This window comes from Charadrius vociferus, unplaced genomic scaffold (assembly GCF_000708025.1).
Source record: "Charadrius vociferus isolate BGI_N301 unplaced genomic scaffold, ASM70802v2 scaffold21, whole genome shotgun sequence".
NCBI classification, from domain to species: Eukaryota; Metazoa; Chordata; class Aves; order Charadriiformes; family Charadriidae; genus Charadrius; species Charadrius vociferus.
This window is the reverse complement of record NW_009646850.1, coordinates 343,705-371,655: the sequence shown is the minus strand read 5'-3', so window position 1 is coordinate 371,655 and position 27,951 is coordinate 343,705. Positions and strand designations below refer to the sequence as shown.

The 27,951-nt window shown below is 47.2% G+C and overlaps 1 protein-coding gene across 1 annotated transcript in view; it reads left to right on the top strand.

Moving 5' to 3' along the window:
- Positions 1-3,812: 3,812 nt before the first annotated feature.
- The window catches only part of TBC1D9 (TBC1 domain family, member 9 (with GRAM domain)), an 82,402-nt gene continuing 58,263 nt past the window's right edge, over positions 3,813-27,951 (top strand). Inside the window, exons 1-3 of the mRNA XM_009894173.1 lie at positions 3,813-3,949; positions 4,039-4,224; positions 4,827-5,023. Of these exons, the coding sequence (XP_009892475.1) occupies positions 3,813-3,949; positions 4,039-4,224; positions 4,827-5,023 (520 nt within the window). The remainder of the gene's footprint in view (positions 3,950-4,038; positions 4,225-4,826; positions 5,024-27,951) is intronic.

Genomic DNA, 27,951 nt, shown 5'->3' with positions numbered 1-27,951 from the left:
GGTGCTACCTGTGACTTGCTGCCAAAACAGTGCAGTAGCAGTTTGTGAAGCGAGCCTTTTTTTCTAGCGTTACTTTCTGTACAGTATTGCGAATATACTTTAACTCTTTGCTGGTATTTTCTAACATCTACATCTTCCCCTCCAATGCACTTTATCTCTCTTGAAAAATGTGGGAGAACTACCATCTTAAAGGGATTTGCCTGAACTTATGAGGCACACAACTTATTTTGTTGGGTTTTTTGTTTTTTTTTTTTTTTCCTTCTTGCTTTGTTATATACTGTAAATGCTAAAGAGCATGGACAGTGACTCAGCTGGGGGAAGTACCGAAATGTTGAGGCTAATATTTGGAAGCATTATTCAGTAGTACAACATGGCTATTTTTGTTATATAGAGGATTATAATGTAAATATGTGAGACTGTGTTATTATGTACTAGTAAAATATTGCAACTCTCAAAGTTAAGATGGTGAATTCCAAGGAATTTTATTGCAAGTTTTTTTTAATAAAATGAATCTGATTACTGTGTCGCACACGTTTTCTAACAGAGTGTGTAAAACCGACGGTTCCCGATGTGTGAAACTTGCGGATTGTTTCTTCCCGAGCTCAGTCGCTGCGGACTGTGGCATTCACCAGAGGCAGAAGCTATAGCGGGAAGGGACCCGAGTGGCAACCTGGCCTCTGTGCCACCGCTCCAGCCCCAGTCCCTGCCCTGCTTCCCCCCCCCGTCCTTCAACTTCTTTTGAAAGCCGCGGCTGGCAGAGGGAGGTAAAAGCTTTTCCCCAAGGGAAACCTGCAGCCTCACCCCAGAAACTGGGTGTGATGTGTTAAAATGGCTTTAAAAGGTGACAGATCTGACACGCCACGGTAGGAACGGCACTGCCGCTGTGAGGGGTCGTCCGGCCTCTCTTCCCTCGCCCGATTCCTCCCTCCACATCCCTGCGAGCGGGGGGCCGTGGGAGAGCCCCAGGGGTTGTCGTGCCATCCGGCATAGGTGGGCTGCTTACCACAGCTTCGAGGCACACTAAAAATCCCGCCTAAAAGAAACGTAAGAGACTTGAAGGGAAATTTTCCGGTAGATCCACAAGGAGGCAGACAGAAATCCCTACAGGAGGGCTAAATCCCGGCCGGAGCAGGGACCCGGCCGAGCCCACATTTTGTGCTCGCTGGCCGGTGCCACCAGCGCGAATGCCTCTCTCTCTCGGCCGCAGCACTGCGTTCGAGGCATCAACATGCCGAATCGGTTGGGGCCCAAACTCAGATTTCAGCCTGGGGGCGAGGAAGGCAGCAGCCACGGTGTTATGGTTTGAGAGACCCATAACAATTTATTGTCCTTTAGACCATCATTCTATCACCCGATGAGCCCTCCCCACCCGGGAAAGGGAATCGGGAAAAACAAGGAAACCCAAGAGTTGAAGTATAGACAGATTTAGTAGAGTAAGATTAGATAATTAACATTAATAGCACTAAAGAACTAATATTGATCCTGATACCAATACAGAATATGCAAAGAATTTACTCAGCCAATTCTGTCAGTAGAAGCTGTGTGCTCCCAGCAGTGACAGCGAATGTGGGGCACTGCCAGCGCTGCGGCTTCGGGGGGAAGGGAAGGGCTCAGGGCTCCGGCACTGGGACATGACGTTCTCAGGATCGCTGCCATCAAGGAAGAGAGAGAACTTCACAGCAAACTTTCTAATTTATAGTGAATGTGATGTTGATGGTATGAAACAATCCTGTTGGCCAGCGTGGGTCAGGTGCCCGGGTTTCGCTCCTCCTCGTCCCTGCACCTGGCTGGCTCCAAAACACCGAGACCTTGAAACCCGCACACCATAGCTGGCTATAAAGTAAATATTTTCACAAATTCAGACAACGGAGTCTTCTAAAAGCACGGTCTTCCCAAGCATTAGAAGATAAATTAGTCCTGTGTCACCCAAACGAGGACACATGAGCTGGATCGCACCCAGCTCCCCCAGTTCCCCCGTGCCTCCCTCCCTCTGGGCTTTGCTCTTGCCATCTGCGACGGAGGGGCAGCAAGCTGCCTCGGAGCTGGAAGACCGCATGTCATTTAACATGGCTTTATCCGCAACGCTGGGGATTATTTTTCCCCTCCCAACCTGTGGCACAGCCTGGAGCTCCCCATCCTTCCACTCCGAAGGCAGAAGCCCTCCGCACCGAAACAAACCCTGTGGAAGGAGATTTTTGGTGTTGCTAGCCAAGGAATCCGGTCTCACTCTTCCCTGCACGGCTCCCTCCCTGCCCGCCGCTTTGTTCCCTGCCTTCATTTCATAACCGGCCGGGGGAACGAGGGAGCGGGGCGGATTTTTCCCCAGCAGGCAGCTGTGCGCGGCTGCGATGTGACCCGCACACCCAACGCAGCTGCCGGCGGTGCTGCGGCGGGAGGGCGGCGCGCCCGCGTCGCGTGGCAGAAGTAACGCAGCGCGGAGCCGCTGGGAATGGCAGCAGGGCTATAAATAACGAGGGGCGCGCGGCGATTAATTCCAGGATGCAAGCACATACTCAGGGCTTGGGTTACGTCACTCTCTACTGTAGATGGGATTCACTTCTGGGCAAAATACCTAAATAAAGCTGTGCTGATCACAGATGGTTTTTGTTGGGGTTTGGGGTTGTTTTGTGTTTTGTTTGGTGTTTTTTTGGTTTTTTTCTCCAGAAGGAATAAGGCAAATTGCAGTCGCTCCTGTGATTCAAGGACATGACCCTCAGACCCCGCACAATCAATGGAGAGGACTCGGGATTCAAAGGGAATTTATCCAGATTTGCGCTGTGCAATGATTTGCCCGTCCCAGGGTTGCTTCTGTCCCGCGACACCCAAACCGTGCCAGGAAAGCAAGCCAGCTTCGCGCTGCACGCTTGAGGGTGCCTGAAGGGGAACCGCAGCCGTCTGCGCCGGGTCTTGGGGAGCCACTCTGGAAAAACCACTCCGAGACTGCAGTTCTGTAACACGGGGAGATGGGGTCTGGGGGCATCCCAGAGGGAATAAGAGGACTTTGCGGCCCAAGAGACATTTAATGGGTTAGTGTATTTATCATAGGTAAGCCACAGGAAAGCAGTGCTCAGCAAGTGAGGGTGTAATTTCGCAACACGCTCAATCCTCAGTTTTTGATCCCCGTGCAGACAAGCTGCCGGCAAGCCCTGGCAGCGGCAGACACGGGCAAAGTGTCACCAGCCTCATGTGCCTGGGCTAGCCTCTGCTGCAGGCTGCCACATCGCTCCTCTGGACATCCTCCTGGACATCTGCATCTCAGCAGCTGCCTTTATGGGCCACCTTCTCACCTGAGAGCAAAGACAGGCTTGCACGGGGAGGCCGGCAGTGACTCATGGTAGCTGAAGCCCAGGCAGATGTCCCTCCTCCCGCTCCAGCTGGGAAAGCATGGTAGCTCCTGGCAGAGGGACAGAGGAGCCGTCTGGGAGCGGTAACGCCTTAGATGTGTTGGCAGAGCCCCAGAGCTTGTCTGTCAGAGCCCATAGCTCAGATGAAGTTGTTCCTCTGTCCCTGCTTGGGGCGGCCACCCCAGCTCAGACCAGCAGCCTGCCCAGCCTGCGTCTGACTCAGCCGAGACCAGATGCCCACAGAGGAGTAACACCAAGGCACCGTGTCCCCCCTGCACAACACTCCTGGTTTTGCAGAGGTCTATTATGTCCCCGTGGTGTCAACACTTCCCGGCTGCGGGGGCTGAGGTCGTGTTTTGTGAAACGCTGCTCCATGCCCCGGCATGTGTCCTCGCTGCCCTTTCTCAGGCCCCACTGCCCTTTCCTAAACTCCATGGCATGGGGAAGGGGGGTCCCGGCCAGAGCACGATGCCAGGAAGGGAGGATGGACGCAAAACCCATGGCGGGGACACAGCCAAAGTGTCACCCAGCACCGTGATGGAAAACGCTCCCACCTCCTACGGGTTTTGGGTGGTACCTGCAGGTACCCACGCAGAGCCCAAGCGGTGTCCCTCAGCCCGGGGGTGCCCGACGGGGTTGCCTGCCCCCCCGCTCTCCGTTACAATTGTCGTGATATTTGTCGTCTCTCCAGCAGGAGGCTCCCACGCCCCGCGAATGCACAGCCTGGCCCCGGGCGGGAGCCGACACCCGTGGGTTCCCCCGGCCCCGTGGGCGCCGTGTCGGTGGGGAAAAAGCTCTCTGCCCTTCTCAGAGGGCGTGAGGAAGCGCAGGAGGGGTCGTCGTCCCGTCCGTCGTCGTCCCCCAAAACGAACCCTTCCAGGTTTGGGGCGCAGCACAGCATCTTGCGGGATGGGGACGGAGGGACCGAAGTCACTGAAGGGCTGCAATCAGCCCTTGACAGCCACTTGGAGAGGTCCCCCGAGGTGTATTTGCGGGAAAGCTGTAAGGGCAACTGGTTTTGCGCTTGCCCAGCATCCGTCTGGCCCAGTAGCCAGCAGATTCGGCGGAGGGGAGCAGGAGCGCTGCCCCAGTTCATAGGGAAAATGAAGCAAAACCCAGGCAGGACACCTGGTGACAGTGGCTTTAGCAGCCAGGGAGCAGCAGGACAGGGACAAGAGCGGGGCTGGAGGGCAGCGCTGCTGCCCCCGCCACAGCCCCAACCCCCTGGGTGAAGGGGATGGCACGTTTTAGCTACGCTTTAGCTAAAGGAGTGTTTTTAAAGCAAACTTCTGTTTGTGCACACACTTACATCTTTTAAAAGTGGGTTATTTGGGCACGGCTTTGGCTACGGATCGGTCTGTGGAGGAACAGACCCAGGCATGAACTGCCAGAGTCACCCTGCGTGGGGAATTGCCCTCAAACTAGAGCACAGCTTTAGGTGGGGTAAAGAAAACCCAAATTGAAGCATGGTGCCTGTTGTAGGGTGTCGGATCTCACGTCCTATTCCAGCCCAACCACGAGAAACCCCGGGTTGTACACAGACGCCTTCAACCGGACACGGTTCAACCGAAATGCAGGTCTGCTTCTGTACCGTTCATCACCTACGCCAACATCCTCACCTCTCCAGGCCGAGTTTCGTACCCGTGAGGTGCAACCCAGGCTGGCAGTGCAGCTTCAGGGTATGAATTGCTCCGTGTCTCCCAGCCCCGGTGTGCGTTCACCTGCAGAGAGATGCTCACACCTGCAGAGAGATGCTCGGCAGCCATTCTCTTCTCCCACCAGCGCTGCCCGGGGGAGCAGAGGAGGTTGTTCACAGCCAGGTGGCTCCGGAGGAGCTTTGAGGAGGCAGGAGATGAGTTTTGCTTTCAGCTTGGCTTGAGAGTCAGAAAATACCAAAGGGTGGATGAGGAGAATCGCACAAAAGTGCGTTACTTACAGTGCTGTTTTGATGAGGGCGGTGTTTTTAAAATAATCACCCTAAAGGACAGTAGAGAAGGGGATTTTCTTATGGAAAATTGACCCTGACTGACTTTCAGCTGTGAAGCTGCTCTGAAGAAGATCATTAGTGCCAAGGAAACAATCAGAAGTCTCTCTCTGCTTTTGCCCGGTGAAGTCCTAAATACAAGCAGCTGCCCAAATTCCCTGCGTGGGTGTGATGACTTGTTAGCAATGCCCAGTTTAGGTGATTCCTGCAGGCTGGGAAGGTAGTTGCAGTACCTGGGGTGGTATAAAGCAAACCCACTGCCCCTGTGAAGGTAAAGTGCTGCTTGCTTGGCTTTCTCTTGCTTTCTTTGACTTCTTTTTGGTAGAAGAAGAGGGCTCAGAGCAACGTTGGGGACCTGTTCTTCAGGGTGTGAAGAGAGGACTGGACTGTGCTTTAACTGGTATGAAAATGTGGGTGTGGTTTGGTTTTGTTTGGTTGTTTTTTTTTCCCTGAAGCTGGTTGTCCCTTGCTGGAGTGGTCTGCCCAGGTCATGGTCTAAAGTGCTGCTTGAGTGCACTTGGTGTATCGCTACCCGGTGCCCTTCACTTTGCCTGGCTTTGTCATGCAGCCCTTATTAAAAGGCAAGTTTATTTTCCCCAAAATAGTGGGTGGGGGGCTCCCTGGTGGCTGCCTCCTTGTCAGGGTGAGGAGGGAGCAGTTTCTCTGAGCCGGGGTCCCGCTCAGCAGCATGACTCCCAGGGACGGCCGCAGAGCTGAGCTGTGCCTCCCCAACTCCCCCTGCCCAGGAGGGCTGCGGGGGGCGAGAGGGCAGTAAGGGGGCAGGGGGGGTTCCCCTCCCGTTTCTACTAAACCTGATGATCTCCCCCAAGCTTTCCCGCCCACCGAGAGGGAGGCATCCACCTCTGGAGGTGGTCAGCCTGATGCAGTCCACAGCAGAAATGTCCACTCAGGAGCAGTGATGTCTTAAATGCCACAGGAGTGATGCTCCCGCTACAGGAGGGTGATGTGGGAGGGCTGTGTGGGCAGGAGTGAGAGCCACAACATTGCTTTTCACAGGCAGATCAGTGTTAAAAGGCCCTGAGGACCCCAAACCCATCTCAGTGTGGGGTCTGTAGGACCTCTGACAATCCTTGCATAGCGTGGGCTTAATTTGGGTAAATTGCTGATGGAGTGTTGAGTGAACCAACTGAGTGCATCCTTAGATAAAGGGCATAAAACCAGCAAATTTTTCTGCCCCCCCCAGGCCTGGAGGGGGAGGAGTGGGGGGTGGGGTGGTAGTTATTGTTTGAGCGTCATACGTGTGTTTTGTTGGCAGCCAGACTCCGTCAATGGCGAAGTAGCTTCGCTCTGACTATGAGAGTTTCTCTCTCCTGTGTTGAAGATGATAATCTTATGCAGCGGTGAGATCATCTCCCTCGAGATGAAACTTTGCCAGTGAAGGAGCAAATCTGTGCTACTGAATCTCGCTCCTCAGACATGTGAGATATTAAATGGAGCAGTTCAGAAATGCATTCGGCCATCTCCGAGACGTCTGATGCCACACAAGTGGCACATACAAACCGCGTGTGGAGCGTAAATACGGTTTCTGACTTTTTAGCAGAAGAGAAGCAAAGTCAGCTTGCTTTGGTTTGCCCTTGATTGTAATGCCGGAAACATTCCTAAATACAGTTACTCTTGCTGGTGTTAGGAAACATTATCCGTCTTGTTTATTCTCTAATTTGGATGGAAGCAGAGATCCCTCTTGCCTTGAGGTTTATGTACTGCTTGCTGACAGCCAGGCAGTCAAATGCTTTTCTCTTGCTTTAAGTACTTCACCGTAAATATGGTCATCCTTGTTGCTCCTTTCTCACTAACTTTGCTACCCCCTTTCCAAGGGCTGTGGTCCTCTGACACCAAACAGGGATTGCAGAAGCCACAGTTATTCCAAGGACCTGATTTAGAGCTTGTATTAAAGTGTTTAAAGCTCAAACAGCATCCATGCTTCCATTTTCTTCCCTTCAGAAGGAGGTGACACTTCTGACCCCCCCTTTTTTTTTTAAAAAAAAAAAAAGTTTTTGAAAGCAACATGTTAAAATACTTCATTTTTTTATAAAGATCTCGGATGTTCAGCTGGCTGGAGGGAGGATTTAGTGTTGTGCATGTTGTGTGTGTGTGTTAAGGAAGAAGTGTTTGTTTGGGTTGGTTTTTTTTTGTTGGTTTGGTTTTTTTTATGGAAACCATTGAAGCTGGGAACCGATAATCTTGGACCACTGGTGTGAGCTGTGAGAGCACAAGCTCAGCAGGGCTGTGGGAGAGGTGCAGTTTGGGACTTTCTTGCTGGAGGGACGCTGGTGACTGAAGGAGAAGACCAATAGCTTGGGCTGGGGCAGCATCTCGGTGGGAGAGACCCATGGGACAGGACGTTGTGGTTTTGATGGAGGAGCAGGCAGCAGGAGTCAGACCTACCAGCTGCTTGCAGACCTGCTGGGTGCCTTTGTTTCCCACAGGAGTAAGACATGACAATGGATGGAGCCCCCCTAAATTTCTCTTCCTTTGTATGATTTTTCTCAGCCTGGAGCCTCTGGGTCAGTCCCAGTTTGCTGTTACAACCCCACAGGTGTTGCTGGCTTTACTCCTGACCCTCATTCAGTGAGGTTGCAATCTGGCCTCCCATCCCTCGGGTTATGCTTGTATGTCCTTCATCGCTCTCTTCTGCAGAAGTCTTTGATGCTCAGGAGCGTTTCCCCTCCTTCTCTACTTTTTCTCCATTACTGCTCTAATTCTTTGGGTCGACCTGACTTTGAGCTTATTATGTGGCAACAAATTATCGCATGGAAACAGCTGCAAACGAGTTGTGCCTTAAATAAATACCTCTTAAATAGCTACAATGGAGCAGGATATTTGGAAAAATCTGATCCATGCAGTGCCTCTTCTGATGTAGTCCAACTCGCAAAGGAGGAGGAAAGAAGCGGGGCAGGACGTGCGAATGGCAGAGAGGTGATGCTGTTGAATGTGACCTGACTGGAGAGGGAAAAAAGGCTGAAGAGTTGTACATTGGGGCAGTGGTTTGGATAAAGGGGCAGGTTCAGAAAGCCCAGGTGATGGTGGGTCGAGCCCACAGTAGTAGCAGAGCCACAGGTTCATCTCAGGCAAGCGTTTGGCTTCGTGTACGCAAGGGACTCTCGAGCGTTTCTGGGTGCGTGTGTTCACGGGGTGGTTATGAAAAGAAAATTAGGAGAGGAGCTGCAAAAATGTAACTAAATGGTGGTAGCTTTACATTACCAAGTGCCGCATCCCATGAAGCTGCCCGGCTTCTGCGCCGCACCCCAGAGGAGCGGCACCGCTGGGCCTGGGGATGGCGCCGGGGGACCCAGCCTGTCACCAATGTTAATTTAAGATCCTGCACGACTTGAGGGTAGTAGCAGTTTAAGCGTTATTAACACAGGATTAGGTTGTAGGATTTTTAACGATGCTTAATCATCAGCCAGTTATCAGAGTGATTTAACAAAATTTGCTATAATCAACATGGTGACTTAGTTAAAGTCAAAAATGGCAGGATTCATGCGTGACTTATGATGGAGTTTCCTAAATCAAATCACACACACAAACAGATATGGAGGTTAACCTATGATTAAGATGTTTCCTTTTCTTCAGATTATAGTAAATCTTAATAGCCAGTGGTTGAAATTGAACTATACTCACTCTTCCCTTTGTTAGCAGATGGTCTGAAACTCCTAACTCTTACCCCTTCGTCGGCTTCCATCAGTGGGCGGTCTGAATTGTGTTGTGAAACATGGCATAGCAGCCTGCTGGGATCTCGGAGCGCTCGCTTTAGGATCGATATTTTTATAGGGTCATAAGATGGTTGACTTTGGTCAGTGCTTTTCCATTGTGGCCACGCTTCTTGTCAGGTGATCTTGGCAACTTTCAGAGAGGGCTTGTGATCTGGGCAGGAGGGTTCTTGAGTACGCTTCCCAGGCAGCAGGGGTTCCCAGTATGGCTAGGGAGTGTCTTATCATCCCAATTCACCGTACTTGCACTGGGACAAGAAAGTACCAGGTTGTCTTGACTCGCTGCCCCAGTAGGCAAGCTCAGCAAGTGCCAGATTGTCCCAACTCACTGCACTTGCAACTGAAACAAGAACCACGTTGGGCCCACCACCCTTGTAACTAAAGCAAGAGCGATGTTGGCTGGTGTCGACATGGCAATGCGGCCCTGGGGGGAGGTCTGTACCACCACACAGCCCCAGCCCGACCCAAGGGCTGGAGTTGGTGTGGAGGGAGAGCTCAGCACCAGGGAGCAATGGCCATGAAAGCCAGGAGGCTCATCCGGTGACCTCAGCCCTGCCCCAGGGCAGGGAGGGAAGTCCCCAGATGTCAGTGACCCCCTGCAGCGCTGGGGGAAGGCAAACCCCTCTTTCCATGCACCTTGGAGCAGGGAGGCCGTGACAGACTGCTTTTACCAAAGAGCAGTCAGCAGCGTCACCCGAGGCATGGCCACTGTGGCTTGGGGACACCCCTCTCCCTTTCTGGCAGGGCTGATGGGTGCAGCAGACGTCGGTCCTCCAGGACAGGGCATGGAAAGGTGGTCTCCCTCAGTCTCTGTTGCTGGTGCTGCTTCAGCATCTGTACTGGGTGTGCACCCGCTGAAGCTGGAAGGGGAGAGCCACCTCCTCCATGCAGGTCCTGGGCATAACAGAGGACACAGCCTCCTCGTTTCTTTACACCCCAGCAGTATTTATGTGGGTGCAATGGCTTCAGCAGGGAATGTGCCCCGGCTGGTGGTCAGGGCTGAGCCCCAAATAGCTGCCATAGGTCCCTACCCACCCTTGGGGATGCTCCAAGCCCAGAGCTGCCATCTTCTTCCCCATGTCCCAGCCTGAGGGGAAAATGTCCCCAATCAGTCAGGTCTCCTGCTGATGATGCCCATGTCTGAGAAACCAGATAAATGTGAGCACCATCCAAACCAGTCCAACAGGGCATGTCAGGCACTGTACGGGCCTTTCCCAGTCCCTTTTTCTTTGCAGGGAGCAATCCCTCAAAAGCATTTTAAGCGGTACACGAAGGGGCAGGGCAGGAGTCCTCTCTGTGGTGTCCCCCTGAGGGATCCTGGCCAGGAGCTGGCAGCAAATTACCGGTAAAAGGCAGTGCAGTTGCTTTGATGCAGTGCGTGTTGTTTTTTTCTTTTTCTCTTATCCTCTTAGCGCAAGTTTTCAGCTGTTCATATTCTGATCACACAGGAGGAGCTATTTTCTGCAGCAACACCTTCCCGTGTTGGCTGTGCTCATGCAACTCTGGTTCTTGTTGGTCACAAAAAAGGCAGAGGAGAAAGGTGGTTCTCTGTGTCTGGGGTGTGTATGAATGAGCTAGAAATATGGTGGGTTGGGGTTTTTTTATTTGTTTAGGATTATTTTATCCCACTCCCCCCCAAAAAAGCTTTGCTCTTTGGCTATGAGGAGTCCATAATCTCTCTACAGTTTGTACATACAGAAATTCGGGCCCGGCAGCCAGCTGCCTCTCACAGTGATGGTTATCACCCACCTTTGCTCATCATCTGCTCACCTGCATGCTCAGAGCATCACAAGCCCAGCTTCCCGGGCAACGTGGTGGCGGGGAAGCTTGCCCCGCAGGGATGCGATACAAACCCCACGTTAGCGAGGGAAGTCGCTCGCTGTATATATGGAAGGCTGTGCCTCTTGCAGCCCGTCTTTGGGAGCTGTCAGTCCTCAGAAAACTAATATCTGCCATAAGAAGCACCCAGAGGCTCGTAAATTTTGTAGGATACAAAGCACTTTCTACCCCGGTTAAAGATGGATATCAAAAAGCGCATTACTTGGTTTGCACAGGAAGCTGAAGGGATATGTAAAATGCCGTTGCAGAAAACACTCATGTAGTTATTTACTCCTGCCTGAGACAAAGGCATGAAAGATGAAATCTAAAAGCAACGAAAGGAAATGCCATAATGCAATGTCCTATTGATCTGTGGGATTTGCTGCTGCTTAAGACGATGGTGTCACAAGTAACATTTCTAGTTGCACTAACTAGAATTAAAATAATTTTAGGATAGTAACAAACAAAACCACAAGCTCCTTAGGCTTAAAGCTTTCTACTGCTCACTTGTTGGCTGGCGGGGCCTGGATAAAATGCTTTCTGCCATCCATGTGCATTACCGCAGCACCGGGTTAAACATGCCATGAATGTTTTATGTCTCGATATCGAGTTGCCCGTAACATCTCCTTGGGAAGGCTGAGTGCCAGGCCCTCGGCCGATAGAAATCGATGTAGCACCACTGACTTTGGAGGCAGGCTGGCCCTGCCACAGGCTCAGCTCAGATCTCACACGTGTGATCGGATTGGAAGATGTCCGAGAAATAAAGGAAGAAATGAAGGAAACCCCTGCTTCTGCTGGGTGGGGTGGGGACGGGACAGACTGGCATCTCAAAGCAAGCAAGGGAGCAGGCACTGGAGACTTGGATAGCAGGAGGTAGCGGGGAAGGCCCTGTGCAGGAGGGATGGGGTTTTTAATAGTGCCTCCTCTCCCCCTCCGATGCAGCAGGAAGGCTTAGCAGCTGCCTGGAGTTGTCCAGGTGACCCCCATTTGCAGTTAGGGGGGAATCGGGAGCACCACAGCGCTCAGCAAATGATTAACTTTAATTATGGTGTGTTACAGAGCTATAGTTGAAAGCAATTTTATTAATTTCAAGCCCTAGTTAATACATTGCTGTAATACCCAGGTGATGGGTATCAGCAGGCCAAGCGAGCGTGAGAGCTGGGGGACGGGCGATAGGAAGGAGACAGCTTGACCTTTCCCAAAGCACCGTTTCTCTGCGTTATAAGAGCTTAGCGGTACGGATGCCGCCACAATAGCTTTTATTTCTTCCTTTTTCAGATGACGGAGAGGGTCAGGCTCTTTAGGAGCCTAGGGGGTAGGCTCCTGGCCCCACCGCCCCCGCAGACCTTCCTGGCTACCCATGTCTAGACTGGGTATGGAGATACCTCACCACCTGCTCGCGCTCGGGTCAGATACGTACTTGAGGGCATTCATGCCAAGCAATAGATAACTGCTTAGATGATTTCTTTCCAGTACGCAGTCAGTTTCCAGTGCACTTCAGACCAAGTATATTTTCTGCTATCAGAAAAGAAAGAAAATACTTAAAAATAAAACTCCAGGATTTGACTCTTGGAAAGTTTTGACTACTTTTGACTTGCATTAAAGCTGATTGATGGGAGCTCAGGTTGCATCATCTTTAAGAGAAACCCAGTTTGCAGGAACAGCTTCTTCTCCAGTGACATGCTGCTTCAATGGGCAGGTCTCGGAGACCACACAGGGATTTAAACATGTGCAAGATCTAGCCTCCAAGGATCTCCCCGTCAACCTTCTCTGAAGCGATGCATAACTTTGTTATGCATAGAAACAAGGCAGTTCACAAAAGACTTTCCCCCCTGAGCCCCCCGCCTCCCAACCCCAATAACTCCTGGACCCTTGGACCCTACCAAAACGAGTCACTAAATTGGGTCTGCAGGTCTTTTCACAACAACAACTTGTAGGGAGACCAGGTGAGACTTGAGCAATGGACTTTCATACAGGCAGGGAGGCGGAGGCTTCAATTACCCATGGGTCTGGCTGTGTGGGGCAGGGGGGGAACCCTCAAAATTTCTCTTCTGGGTTTTCAGCTACGCATCTAGGAGCGGGCACTCGCAAGGCTCTGGTTTTGTTTCCACCAGCTCAACAATTTGTGATGGAAATGTTCCTGTGAGAGCCAGGTAAGAGGATTTCCCTTCCAGTTCCTAATATCCCACTATGTTGCCATAATACCTCGCTTCCCATGTTTACTTGCTTTTCTAAAGACAGCCCCCAAGGCGGGTGAACAAAAGCCTTTGCCCACTTTGACTCCCTTTCCCCTCTCGCGTGATGCTTCAGCACAGCTTTGAATGAGGCTCTGGTGTCAGCCCACAGGGATTTTGCAGGCTCCGTAGCGCAGTGTCTGAGTCATACTCTAAAAATAGCCAGGAGAATGTCAGCCCAGCCAAAGTCACCGGCTGATTAACAATGAAGTTTCATGATTCCAGATACACTCCCGATCTTAAATAGATATCTGAGCTTTTTTTACAAAAAAAAAAAAAAGAAAAGAAATTATAGGAGGGACTTTATATTTAAAGAAAGAAAAATGTTAGAGGTAATAGATGTCATGCAGAAACAGCTTTCCCTATCCTCATCCAGGAAGGTATGTGATTAACACAGTGATTAGGTAGCAAAAGGCCAGAGGGACTGTCTGGCTGGAAGGGTGGCACATCCCTTCTAGCAAGAAGAATGAGGAAGAAATTAAAAAAAACTGGACAGGACTGAACAGGAAGCAAATCTTTGGTCCTTGGAGGCAGTGCAGTACTGTGTTTGTGCTCTCCCATGGGAGCAGGAGAAGGTCTGTGATGGTCTGTGGACAAGCAGAGGCCGGGCTCTGGGACACGGTGGAAGAGAAGCTGCGGTGCCTGTCCCCAGCCCTGGGAGCCGGCCAGGCACAGTCAGGTGGGAAGCCCCCTCGTCGAAAGGAGCTGGGCTTGCCCAAGGGGGCAGCTCTGCTTTACAAAGGCGGATCCAGTTAACATCTTCCTCCAGCACTGGTGTGCAGTGTCGTCATGGTGCGAGTGGGTGGTCTCTGGGCTGTGGTTAGACAGGGGAGCTTGGCCAGAGGTGCTGATGAAGGCAGGAGAGAACACCCCAGCACCAGAAACATCTGTCAGCTGCAAGAGCTTAGGGTGTACCTGAAAGAGCATCTGGCAACAGCTTCTTCAAAAGCCTTGGAAAATAAATAAGACAACTAATCGCTCCAAAAGCTAACGTGGTGCCAGTGCAGTAGCTGCAACGCCACAGCAGCACCTTGTGATGGCCACATGTCCCTTGAGCCACTGAGTGGCTCACAGTCCAAACGTGATACGGACAGAGACCTCGAGGAAAGGAGCTGAAACACCTGATCTGGAGAAGACAGGGGAATGAATCAACAGTGAGCAGATCGGGCACTGGTGCCTGACAGCTGTTGCCAGATAGTGAAGGCTTTGCTGGCTGAGTTACCTGTTCCTGCATTAATTCTGGAAAAGTCTTTGCTCCTGGTTGCTGCTTTCTTACACGTGGGCTCAGCCAAAGCCTGCTGCTTGTGTGGTCAAAGGGAGAGGAGGAGGGATGCTCAGACATGCCCTTGCCATTTCCACCAGCTTGGTTATGGGTGGTGACACTGGGACCCTGTCCAGTAACCAGTCTGCTTTGTGTGCTGGGGAGGGAGTGATATTTTACTGCAGCTTTGGTGGTCCCACCACATCCCCCAGTGAGCTCATCACCAGTACAGTGCCCAGGCTAGTTATACCGCGAGTCAGGACTGTAGCAACAAAAGTATGAATGGACACACTGCCCCTGCATACAGTCCTCAAGTCATCCTGACAAGTAAATGAGGTTATTTTCAGGCAGTGAGCACGTTAAGTTACACGAAAAGATGTCTACCTAGGGTGAAACAGCTAAACAAAATTGCTGTTAGTGGCCAGGAAGGGAGGGGGGAAGCTTTTAACCTCATATTTCCAAGGGGTTTTCTTTCAGAAGAGGAAGGAGATGCGACTCCCTGCCAGACCTCATCACGCTTGATGCAGCACAGCAGGACGCTTTCTGCAGGCACATGCTGCAAATAGCTTTTCCACCTCCTAAGTCGTCACCTGCCCCTCACCCCCCTCCGCACCACAGCTCTGGTGGGCCCACGAGGGTGAAACCAAGTAAAAGAAACAGTGCTGGATTGGGGTCAGCCTGTGAGAGGCCCTGGTGCCACCATGGCATGGATGTGCCTCCTCATCCAGCCAAGGAGGTGCTGGTGGGAGAGCTGCTGCCACCCCTGGCATCACTCCCAGTGCTCACCCTTTAAAGATGGACACATGGTATTGCCTGTCCAAGCCAGTGGGTGGGAGGGCTGGGATGTACCCATCAGGGAGGAGGTGACATTTGCCACTCCATGGTGCTGCAGAAGTGTCCCAGCGAGGTCACAACGGCTTGGCTGCAAGTGCCAGTCCATGCTTTGAGCTGATGGCTCTGCAGGGAAATCTTCTGCTCCCACCATGGGAGCTTCTTGTTCCTCCTGAGCTCACTGCCTCACTCCTTTTAAATTTAAGGTCACTGACACATGGAGGAGCTACCTTCTTGTCAGCTTGCTGCGCCGCATGGACAAATCGGCGCTGCCCCCAAGGCTGACGCTCAGCTGCTTGGCGTGCGAAACGGTGAGGGTGGACAATTTGATCTCCTGGGTCCCTCCTTTGCCAGGTGAAGGTTTCCATTTCTTGCAGAAGAAGCCTGACTCCTCTCCAAAAGCACCTGCCTCCCCATGCACCGCAAAAAGCTCTGTGTGCCCCTGTGAGGGAAGGTGGCAGAGCTTGGTTGACCCTGTTCTGGGATTTTAAATCTGTAGCTCTCATTTGCAGTGCCACAGAAAGGTATATTTCCATGATAAGTGGGGTGAGACCCCCTTTTCCAGTTCCTATCCAGGCCTAACTGCTACTGGAGATTAAAGAGAGGCGGGAGAGCAGCAACCCGCTTCACAAAGAGGATGCAGAGATGGGGGTGAGTGGTTGTTGCAGTCCGAAATCCAGATCCACTGGAGCAAGGGCAAGGCTGGGGATCTGGATTGAGCAGTCCAGGAAAGCCTGTGGAAGTGACCTGGCTGGTAGCTGAACTAACGTAATTATTGGAAAGAGGTTTAAATGCTCAAAGGGAGGAAATGTTTAAATCTGTCACTGATGCTGCTTGGCACTGAGAAGTATGCTATGAAAAAGAAAATATTTCTGCCGAGGGACTTGTAAACAAGTATTCTTCTGTGACCTGTGAGCTTTAGTAGATGCATTTTTATAATCTGAATAAATGCAAATTAGCAATAACATTTCCCTGATTTGGCAGTCCTTCCCCTTACACTGAGGGTAATGGAGGCAGAGCAGATGACCAGGGGGGTGTTTAGCTATGCTAGGAGAGGCCTCTTCCTTCTCAATAATCAAAGAATAATTCTTTTTTACTCCATCTTGGTGTGGTGATAGGCTCTTCCCATGTATCAGTCTGTAACCTCATCTGTCATCCCTCATAAATAAGTTTGAGATGTGATTGGTTAAGCAGGCAGTGCAGCTGCATCAAATAAATATTTCAGGGGCACAGACAATAAAGTGGAAAAAGGTAGGACTGGGAAAAAAAAAAAATCTCCTCCATGGTGGGCCTTGCTATTCTGGCTATTCCCAGACCACCTTTCTGGAAGAACATGTGGGTGAATATCTGGGAAAAAAAACACATGGGCACCCCTGGCTACCCAGGCCATCAGCAAAAGGGAGACTGGCCAAGTTTGGATGCGGGGAAACAAAGCACCAAGTCATTACATATAGTCTGGAGAAACATCTGAAACACATCAGCATAAGTCTGTTGACGTACACCAGGTGAAAGCCGCTGTTGCCTTCCCCGTGGTGTCACTCCAGTTTCACCCCGGGCTGAGTCTGCTGAACTAAGCGATGATTGGCAATTGATGGAAAAAATTTCCAAGCCTCCAAATTGTCCCTGCTGCCATGTTCATTAACTAAGATGCAGCCACCAAAGTATCATTTGAAAATATTTATAATGGCAATAATTTTTAAGGGAGTCCTTCCACAAAAGCACATGAAAATTAAGGTGGGTTGTGGATTTATACTGCGGTATTTGTATCTGGGTGATTTCTTGGGCTATAATCTTATCTTGGGGGGGAAAAACAAGTCCCTTAATCCAGATCAGTATAACCCACTTTCAAATTTAAGCTTGATGAAAGCAAAATTATTCTTAAATAAATGTGCCTGAACATGGAGTTATTTTGGAAAGATTACATGGGTTATTCTTTACATTGGAGTTTTGTTCTTTGAACAGATTACCCAGATCCCATTGATTTTTATTTATTCCCACCACCATGTTGGTTTTTTTTTTCCTCCTCCTTCTCTAGTTACTTTGATACTCAGCTCCTAAAGAGCACACTCACACTCCTAAAGAGCTGAGAGGCTGACTTCATGGGCAGCCAGCCCAGGAAAACCTCACCAGGTCAGAACAGTTTTTCTTTAGCGCTGCTTTTTTTTTTTTTTTTTTTCTCTCCTGTTTCTTGAAACTAGTACTGGCGCTTTATTATCAAGACTATCTGAGGGTAAATGCCTCTCTACAAATCAGCTGGGTTTGGGTTTGTGGTTTGGGTTTTTTGTTGGGTTTTTTGGGTTTTTTTTTTTTAGGAAAGCTAGAAGAAACAGGTGTGTACCTATTTTGCACATTCTCCACCTGTGGCTGGACCTCCTGTTCTTTGTATATGTTCAATGTCATGAACTGACTATGTTATCTTCTCGTTATCGTGATGAGGGCCTGCTCTTGAGGTGCTTCTGCATCCTCCACGTCAAGCGAAAGACAATTTTAAGTTTAAACAGGATTTACCTTGTTGATGATCACCTACTACAGGAAATTGCCAACGAGGGTGGTGGTAACTGATGGATCTCTTCAGTGCTGTTCTTGCCCCGGTTTGTGTTTGGTGTCTGAAGACGTGAGAAGTTGCCTTTATATTTTGGGGGGCACTTGATGCTCTCACAGATTTAAACCAAGGGTGTCAGATACTTTTGTAGGTGCAATCAGAGGGCTGGGATCTAAAGCAAGTGGCAAAGCCATGTTCAACCGACAGTGCGTTTGGTGTTACAGACAGCTACACTGTCGAAACCTGCAGGGTTGGCTCCGAAAGGAATTTTCGACTATCTCATCAGTTTTTACAAAGCAATCAGAATGAAAGAAAACACTATAAAAATGTAGATGGGCATGAAAGCCTGTGACTGCTTTGCTCAAACACGCATGCAACAGCAGGACTTTTGATTACCCAAAATTCATCTGTGTACACATTTGTGTGAGCCTCTCTTCATCTTCTAGAGCAATTTCCTTCTGTCTCAAGAGTTTGTTTCCCTTTTTTGTTTTTTTTCCTTGGTTTTTTTTTTTTTTAGGGAACAAAAAAAAAATCCATGTCTGATCAAGACACACATGACTTTCCAGTCTCTAAAAAGCTCTGTGTCTGTTCTTGCTTTGAGAGCAATTACACTTCATCTTTTCAGAGCAAACCACAAAGTCAGTCATGAAGCTGTACAGAGAATGAAAAGTATTCCTGGCTGCTTCTCTCCAATTTCAACAAGTTGACTTCTGAATTTTTTCCATACTCTCTCTCTATATATATACACACACAGTTTGCAATATGTTAGGACTGTAACTGCTTCGATGATTATCTTATGTAAAATTGAATCAATCTTTTCTTTTCTGAAGTTGTTGTGCCAGATTACCTTCAACACATTTCAACCTGAAGTTGACTAACATCCTTGATTTCCCACAACCGGTTTTCATGGCTACAGAAATCTCAGTTCTGTGCATAGATAAGGTGTGGGGAAAACTGAGTTCTGAGAAATAAAATATTTATTTCTCCTAAGCTGCTTGTAAAATTTTGGAGATTGAATGCTCGAGAATCCATCCCGCATCACAAATCCAATATATGCAGTGACACTGACTTTGATCTCTATGTGGAAGCCATATTTTCAACCCTAATTTTCTGTTCCCTGCAGTTGCTGAGTTGTAAAGCGCAATGAGCTGTGGACTTTTGAGAAGATAGTTGCTGCACATGAATGCTTCTGAGTGGGGAAGAGAGGTGTTGTCCGCCTCCCTGCCCAAACACCAGGCTCATCACACAGGCTGAGGTATAAGCAGCACCACCACCATCTCTGAGGACTGGAGTCACAGACAAGGTAAAGATGCTTTAGAAACAAAACTGAATGTAGGGGTTATACATTAGTTATGTTTGATTATTTTTCTTATTATAATCTTTTGGTTTTATTTTAAAATGTGCATCTGAGTGATGTCTTCTCTTTTTATCACAGGGGAACAGACTGAGCCAGCCATGCAAGTCCCAGCAACCGGCGCTGCAGAGGTTGACCTTCCATCCCTACGAGCAAGCATGTGAAGGGCATCATGCGAAGGACAGCGTGCTGTGGCCTCCCGGCCCTCCTGTGGGCTCCGGGGATGCTCAGTGTGTGACACCAGCAGTGTCACCCCCCTCCTGGTGGCACCACCTGCCCTTTCACTCCCAGCACACAGAAAATGGGGAGAGGAGGTCCTGCAGGTTATCCACCGCTTCTAGCTAAAGGATCACATAAGCTCTCTGTGGGGGGGAAAAAAAATCCACATGTCATCAGGTATTTCATTGGTGTTGGCAGCTTCTGGAAGGGGACAACAGCAAAGTCAGCACAGGTCTACAAAGCTGTTAATAATGCATATGCGTACGATATACATAATAATACTAAATAAATTAATCCCACAGAGAAACTAATGAAGTTTATCAGTGGGGGACTTTTAGAATAGTATAGTTATTTGAGAGTTTCCAGCTGGTAAAAATGTTCACTCGTTAAAAGGCTGTGGGCTGTTGTTAACAGAAAATTTTAATGTTTTGTACTTAAACTAGTTTCATCCATGGAATTGGTTTAAACTAGATTATGAGTTACTTAGAAAGGAGTTTTATCTTTTTGTATGTTGGTACATTTATGAACTGTTCTAGATAATTCATAGCTGATATTTTACAGGATAGCGATTCCAAAAAAATATGTTATATTTTCAAACATCCACTTAACTACTCAGCCTAGTTGAAGACTAAGTAACCCCTCTGGTGTTCTACCTGTTATGAAACAGTTTCATTCTTAGTCATACCTAGAAAAATTAATGAAAGTGGTGAAAGTGGTTTCCTGTTGTGGTTATGTGCCGCTAACAACTCTGCTTCCGGGATGCTGCGTAGAGGTGTGGGGGGAAACAACACAGAAGCAGCCTTTCTGGTGTTTTAATGGAGCACATAATACTACTTTAAACGTGTGTTTCTTGACAAATTATTTTGAAAGATTCACTCAATACATCTCTCTTTTTTTTTCTTTTCTTTTTTTCTTTAATTTTTTCTTCACATGGCAAGATAGTAGAGATTTCAGGAATAATTAATTTCAGTAAGACGGCTATGGTGTGCACGTTGATACAGTTGCTAGCTGTAAGATAATGACTTTTCGCCATGAGTCTGTTAAGTAAATTCTTCCACTATCAATCTTAGATACTGGCATGTTTTATTTCCTTCCGGTTTCATCGTTGTTGTCATCTTTCATTTATTCTCTGTCTGTGGTTTGTTAACCGTTTTCCTCTTTTCTTTCCAGTGATACTTTTGTCCCTCCTGATATGAAACCATTTCTGCTCTGGTTCCTTTAATTCTTTGTTCTTCTGGTGCCTCATCACCACATTCGCTCATACTTAAGCCCTCATCCAATCTATTTTTTCCTTTCCCACTTTAATCGAATGACTCCTCCTTCAACTTCTGAATTATTTACATTCTCCAGATCACATTGGTATTACCATTCTCGGTGGGTTGGTTTATTTTTTCCCTTAGCCAATAGAATGCATCTTATTTTTTTCTCTGTAATGGGAAAATGATTATGCTGTTCAAATTGGGCTGATGCTAAGCAGCAGGATTAATGGGGGTAAGCCTTTCTTCCTGTGATCTCTCATCGGAAACGGTTTCGGTTTTTTCGTTTTGGTTTTTCTTTTTTTTTTTTTTCCCTTGAAATTGTGTGCTGAAAGTAGGCAATTTAATTCTCCCGTGGCAGAGTGAGCCTGACCCAGCTTAACAGGCAGCTGAGCAGCCAGCTTATATCAGAGGCCGTTTACCTGATTTCGGTGGTGCTTCCAGGACAGCACAGTATTTGGATACCTTGCTGGTATAAATCCAGATAAATCAGCCCTCGTACTTACCTAGGACTGGTACATGGCTTGTAGAGGCACAAAACAAATCCACAGTTGTATTGGCATCAACAGTAACCTTGTCTAAGAACAAACACATCCGTTTATGATTTTCTACGATAAATTATGGGGGTTTTATTGCTTAACATGCCTTTCCACACTACCTCTGGCCTCTATATAAAAAGGCGACGTACAGGTGAAGCTTGTCGCACCTGTGCCTTCGCAGGCAGCTTTCAGAATCCCCATTCATCACCTAAAATAAGCAGAAGTAAACGCTGCCTCTGGGGATGCAGTTCAACAATATAGTTCTTGTAACCTAGTGGATCAGATCATTTGGAATACCTAATTCTTCAAGTCTTGTCCAAAACCTGTGACTGATTAACTTTTGATCCAGCCCCAAGCCTGTCACAATATTTTGTCCTTTGGTTCCAGCACAGGGCTGGTATTATTATCGACCTCTGACTAATTTGATGGCAATATGATCCTGTGTGGATCAGACCGATACTGCTGGGTGGACTGGTGGTGCAGGACCTACACTTACTGTTCTGGGGAGCGCAGCTCCTGGGTTAGGCTCACATTAATTGCAAGCTCCGTCTCACAGGCAGGGATGCGCGGCATTTTTTTGAACAGCCTCGGGTACAGCCCCACAGTCTGCCACGTGGAGGAACCGCTCCTGAACTGGGCAGAGGATTTTTGGACCTTCTGCATGCTGTTTACAACGTCTCCTACTCGTCTAGGAAGGCAAAGCGAGGTCAGGCTATGCAGTGCATACTGATGTGGAAGTAAGAGCACACGGACTCATAGAAATGAGACAATACCTTTACTTACATGGTTTTAATTTTGTGTGGGGAGATCTGCTTGTTTGAGATGCTATGGGTAACTGGTTTGCCTCTGTGCCTTCATTAGAGGGATAAGTGATAAATCATTAACTTGGTTTTTAGTTTGCAATGTGTGTAAGTGAAGAGCTTTAATTCCTTTTCGTTCTTGTGCATACACATCCAATCATGATGGAGAAGTGGAAAATAACACAGTGACAGACAGTGGCACTCCTAGGATGCTGTGGGCCTATGGAACCGCTAGCCAAAGTACCAAGAGATTTGCCTTCAACAGAGCTTGAAAGCCCCAGCCGGAAAGAAACCAACCCTGACAGCAGGGAGGTGCCTGGAGGAGCTGCAAAAGGAGGAGGCTTGAGCAGAAAGCGAGGCACTAGCGCTGCAAAGCATAGGGCACATCGCTCTGGTGGCACTTGGCAGGATCTGGTGGAGTTGGCTTTGCATACACCTTGGCATGAATTGCCATGATGGTTTTGTGGACTGAATTCTCCTGTGGAGGAAGAAGGCAGGTACCAAGGTACTGAAAGGGTCTGCCAATGTTAAAACACTGTCAGTCTGACGTGCTGCCTCAGTCCTTACTTTTATTTCTTCCTTCTTTCAGTTCTTCTCCACCCTTTCTTCCATACACTTCTATTAGTTGTTTTTCTCTTCCTCTGCTTTTTATTTCTAGATTTATGTATCTTTTTTTCTCTTCTTTTTCCTTCGACGTTAAACCATTTCCTTCTGTATTCTCCTTCCGTTTCTCTCCTCCCTTCCTTTCACTTTCATTTGACAATAGCCAAGGATGCTTGTTGAAGAATGATGCATCTTCCTCTCTTAGCCCCTGGCAGAGATTACGGGAATGGCTCAAAGGCAGAGTTTTGCCCCAAGCTCTGATGTTATCAAGAAATGACTTATGAGGGTGTTCCCAGTGATAGCAAATATTTTGCATACTTGCATGCAGACAGGGTATGAGCCTCCATCAAGCACATTTTTGTTGGGTTTCACAGTGCTTTCACTGTTTCTGCATGTGTGTATGGGAGTAGGTACCCCGGTCCTTTATACCAATATGTTTTGAGCCTATGCCACAAATAAGGGAAAGCTTGTCTTTTTCTCGGGATAGACTGTCGGAAGACATTAGGACCTTCATGGATGCTTGGAAAGCAGGCAAGTACTGAGCCGAATTAAGCTGGCGCCTAGGTTGCCATGCAGCTTTCAGCCGCTTCGCATAGGCTGCCTCTAGCTCAAAGCACCTCTGGTACCAGAGGTTGGCTGTGTGATGGTGAGGAGACCAGTGGAGAAGCTGGCCGAGCGCCTGGGCTAGCGCTGCGGCCAGTTAAAGTAGGCGTTTTGTGTGGAGGCACAAACCCTGATCCCGGATTCTCAGCAGCTGCTTGGTGGGCAGCCAGGAGGAGCAGGACGGAGCAGCAGCCAGGAGCCTGCCGAAGAGCTGCTTTTGTCTGTGCTGCTAAAATTGCCCGTGACTTACTGTGCCTTAATTAAAAGAAACCCAAATGAAGACACGCTCCCTGTAGCTTTTACCATGCAGCAGCTGGGCTGCATCAGTGGGCCGTCTCCATCATGAGAAACAGTCGTGGGAGCTGTTTTTTGTTGGGGTGTCAGGGTAGGGCAGCAAAGACTAAAGCTGTGCTGGATATAAGCAGACCAAAATGACAGATATTGGCCTTTTAACTGGATATTACCTTAAAATGAGAGCTTTCATTTCACCTTGGAGGTACCTCAGTTACATCAATAGCATACATAGCTCGGGAAGTCTCCCGGTTCTTTACTTCTTACATCTGAACTTTGACCTTCCTGCTTTGTCTCAGTTTTCTGAGACATCTAAAACTCCAAGTTTCTCCAAAGTGTTGCAATTCAGGACTTGGAAATTCTGTCATGTGAATATGACCATAGTATGTATACTGATAAATTCCTTTAAAAATAAAATTGGCAAATGCTTCACTAGGTATCGACTGTTACTCTTTATTATTGGCAAATGTGCTTTATACATGATATATAAATACATGCATATAGATTAATAAAATGTATATCTATATATTTTACAAATGTTCACACTATTTCAGTGTTGGGTTTTTTTCCTTTGTATAAGTTGTCATAATTTTCATGAGCCCAAAATCCTTACCACAAACAGGGCTATACGTGGGTGAGTCCTCCTCCCCCCGAAGTGCAATGTGTAAAATTAAAGTTTAAATCGATATATAAGGTTCTACACATATAGCTTAATTTGCAGTGGCAGTTCAGCTGAGAGTACCTACCATCTATACTAGATTTCTGAAAGGGTTAAGAACAGACTTGGGTATGTGTGGTGGAAAGCGCAGCCATGATCCTCTCTGCTGCAGGCAGATTTAATTTATGTTATGTCCTAAAGGCTTTCTCTAGAAAAAAAAAAAAACCACACACCTGAGACTAACACAAATTTCCACTCCCCCCAAAAAATAGAAGTAAAGCTCTTCATACAGAGATACTTCTTCATGACTATTGATTTGTAACATCTCTCCGATGTGTTGCCCTCTAAACAACAGTAAAAATGTACTGGGTTTTTGGAACAGAAACAATTTTAAAACTTCTGACATGCTTAAGAGATAGACGTTTCATTTCTGATGCAGATCAATTTTTATATATCCTTTCTGCTACATCAGGCTAATTGAGCAGAGAAGAGTAAAAAGACATCAGAATTACTATAGAACGTTTAACAAAACTACACAAATGCTGTTGTCAAGACCATGCTGGACATAATAGTCCACGTGAATTGCAAATCAAATGAAGAGCAAAGTAAAATATGAATTATACTGAAAGCTCTTGGCATAGTCTGTGTTGTAGTTCAGGTTGTAATCCAATTGCTGTAGCTCTGTGTGTTCATGACCTGTCAGATACGTGTGACTTTCTCAACAGATTTCTTTTACAGCTGATATTTTCTGTGACTGCTCTCAGTGATTGTTTTCAAGCAAAAGAGAAAAAAAATTGAAGAAATTCCTCTTCTCGGCTTTTGAGGTCTGCACTACTGGGAATATCCACCTGAAAATGATCCGAACTGTGGTTTTCTACGGAAAGCTACTGCTAGCCCACAACGGCAATTTCTTCAGGGGGGTGGTGGGAGGGAGCAGGGTGTGAGTTGTTGTATTCTGCAATATACTACTAGTTTTGCATTTTTATTTTCAATCAACTTCTGTATTTTTCCATAACTTGCCCAATGAAACGTGCGTGCCAGCAATGTGTTCCTTGGCCAGCAGGGAGCTGTGCAGAAATTGCATCAACTGTATTGATTTCTACATTAATTTGGGTGGAAACCTTTATTTGAGCTGTTTGCTATGGATGTATCATGATAGAAACTAAACTGCCACCCTCTTCTGCCCACAGGGAGAAGAGGTGGTTGGAAGAAATTAAAGAGGATCCTAACCAAGAAATACCGAATTTTACAGGCTGGGACCGGAGAGAGGCGAATAACCAGATTAAACAAAAAGGCTGAAGGTTAAATCATGACTAGATCCCCTCTCTGCCGTTCACCGAAGCACGGTAACAGCCCCCTGTAGTGAGCACTGCCACTCCAGATCGCCCGGGAGCCAGCCGCGGCTGCGATGCTGATGAAGCAGCATGCCTGTGGCCAGGCATGTTTCAACTCATTTCTTCTCAGCTACTGGCTCAGAGGGAGGAAGGTTAAATTCGGTCATCGAATGCAGATACGGAGTAGGTCTGAACTTCAAGTCAGGGATGGGGGGCAGTTGGGTTTTCTCATTTCTTTATTTTGAGAGGAATCAGAGTGGGCCTTCCATGCTTCTTCACAAAATTGTTTCCTATCTTTTTCCCTTCCTGGGGCAATCAATGACTTTTTATCTCCCTCCATCTAAATATCCTCTTCCAAATTTCTTAAGAATGAAAGATTTATTGAGAGTCCCGTTGGCATCACCTTGTCTTACCCTGAGTACCACCTCAACCCAAAGTACAAGGCATGTGTTTCAAAGCCTGTCACGCACGTGCCCCTTTAGCCACACTTTTTGATGAACACTGAAATGTATGTTTTCTTTTTTGATCTACAAAACCAGTAATAATAATAACAACAATAAAAACTTGCATGCTTTCTTCTTCTTAGAGGTTTCACAGAGCTAAACACACAACGTAGTCTTGTGAGCCCGCGATTACATGTAGGCAACAGCGCTCTAAGAAACTGAAAAACATCTCAGTGTTATCCAGGTCAGTGTTTCTTTAGGTGGATCATTCAGGAAATTAGCACAAACCAATTGGTTTTGTGAGGGTATGTGGATCAACTGCTATGGCAAACCTGGCCTCCTGGGTTACACCAGCTGCAATGACGTTATTTACAGGGGATTTTAATGTGTTCAACTGGAACTGATGGGATGTTTTCAAAGAAAGTCGGCTCTTCAGATTTCAGTATCTTAACTCGTCTCGGTGTGTCTATGTTATTTTCAATCAGCAGGCAAGTAACTCGTGAACAGTTTATTACATGTCATTTAGATGTCAAATTAAGCATGTTTTATCAGCATTTCAGGAAACATCTGGTTCCTTTAAGATATATAATAGAAATTTCTAAGCACCAATTCAGATACCAGCTGCCACATAATAAACGATTAAGCATTTAGTAACATAAAGCAAGATTCCTCCTTGATGTATCTTCACTGATTGCACTAGAGTTGTATTACAAATTTGTTTGGTGTATGTTCTTATCTTTTATAAGTAAGTAGATACTTTTATATTTTATGAGTAAGTAGAGGACATCTCAGGCACTTAAAAAGAAACAGACAAAAATAAAAAAAGGTAAAATGAAACAAAAATATACTGCATAATCATTTGTGAAATACTTAAGGGTAGTGATTATTCAACTATGCCCTATTTACTGCAACTGTTTTTTTAAAAAGGGCCCTGGTAAGATCATCAAGGAGTTCAATCTAAAAATTGTGTCCCCCATTTGAACCATATTCAAAAGACTATTGTATGTGTGGCACTGCTTCAGAAATAAGTATCAAAGGTAATTTGTTTTCTGAAAAGCCTATTCAACAAGAGAGACGTTAGTAGAACACAGAGCATTAATTTATATTAACCTCTTTTTTATTTAAACAAAAAACAAAAAACAAAAGCAAAACCAAACTGTCACCCCTGTTTATACGCTCTTTCTGAGCAGACACATCTGCACCCACAAACCATGTTACTGTCTCTATGCCAGCACTTGCCTGATCAACACCTTTGTCGACTCCCTCCACAATCACATCTAATTATTTGGCAAAGGGTAAGGGTCATCACAAGAATTGCAATTATTATAATACATTACTGAGATTCTTTTTCATTAACTCTGAGTTTGTAAACCAAACCAAGGGGGGAAATATTGTGTTTTGCTTCATGATGTCTCCCTGCCCAATTATGCTTTGGAGACCTCTGAACCGGTTTTCAGGTTTCTGTTTTCTGTGTCCAGAAATGTTACTGGAGACACCAGATTAACAGTGAGGAAAGCACTAGAGTAAAATAACTGCAAATTAAATTAACTCTGTAAATCATTCAATATACTAATGAGTAAACAGACAGACCGGTACCCTGGCTTTTCCCTGTGTTTCTATAGGTCTAATGTAGGTTCAGTCCCCATCTCCGATGGAATGTTGCTTCTCTAAATAATCTCAAATCAGACATGTGCTCTATTTTAGCATAACACAGATAACAAAAACAATACATAGGAAAAGCAAGGAATGTCATCCGTGAGTAAACAAAATTTATTCTGAATTTAAGGACAAACAAACCTAACCAGTTTATGAATGGGCAAAAATAACTAAGTCTTATGATACTTAATAATGTATTTAAATTCAGGTACTTAGCATAAGTAAGTAATGAAGAGGTTCTGGGGTGAATAATTACTGAGTATTAACACTCAGCCAAATTACACCCAGCATTTCTTTGTTGTTTAACATAACTTATGTTGTCCCTCAAGTAATCTACCATCCCCAACTGGTTCAAGTTATTAATTACAAGAGCATGCAATGAAACCATCAAAATCTTTAAAAGAAACCTCATTCCTTGCCAGTTTTTCTCTTCAAACTTTCTCACTCCTG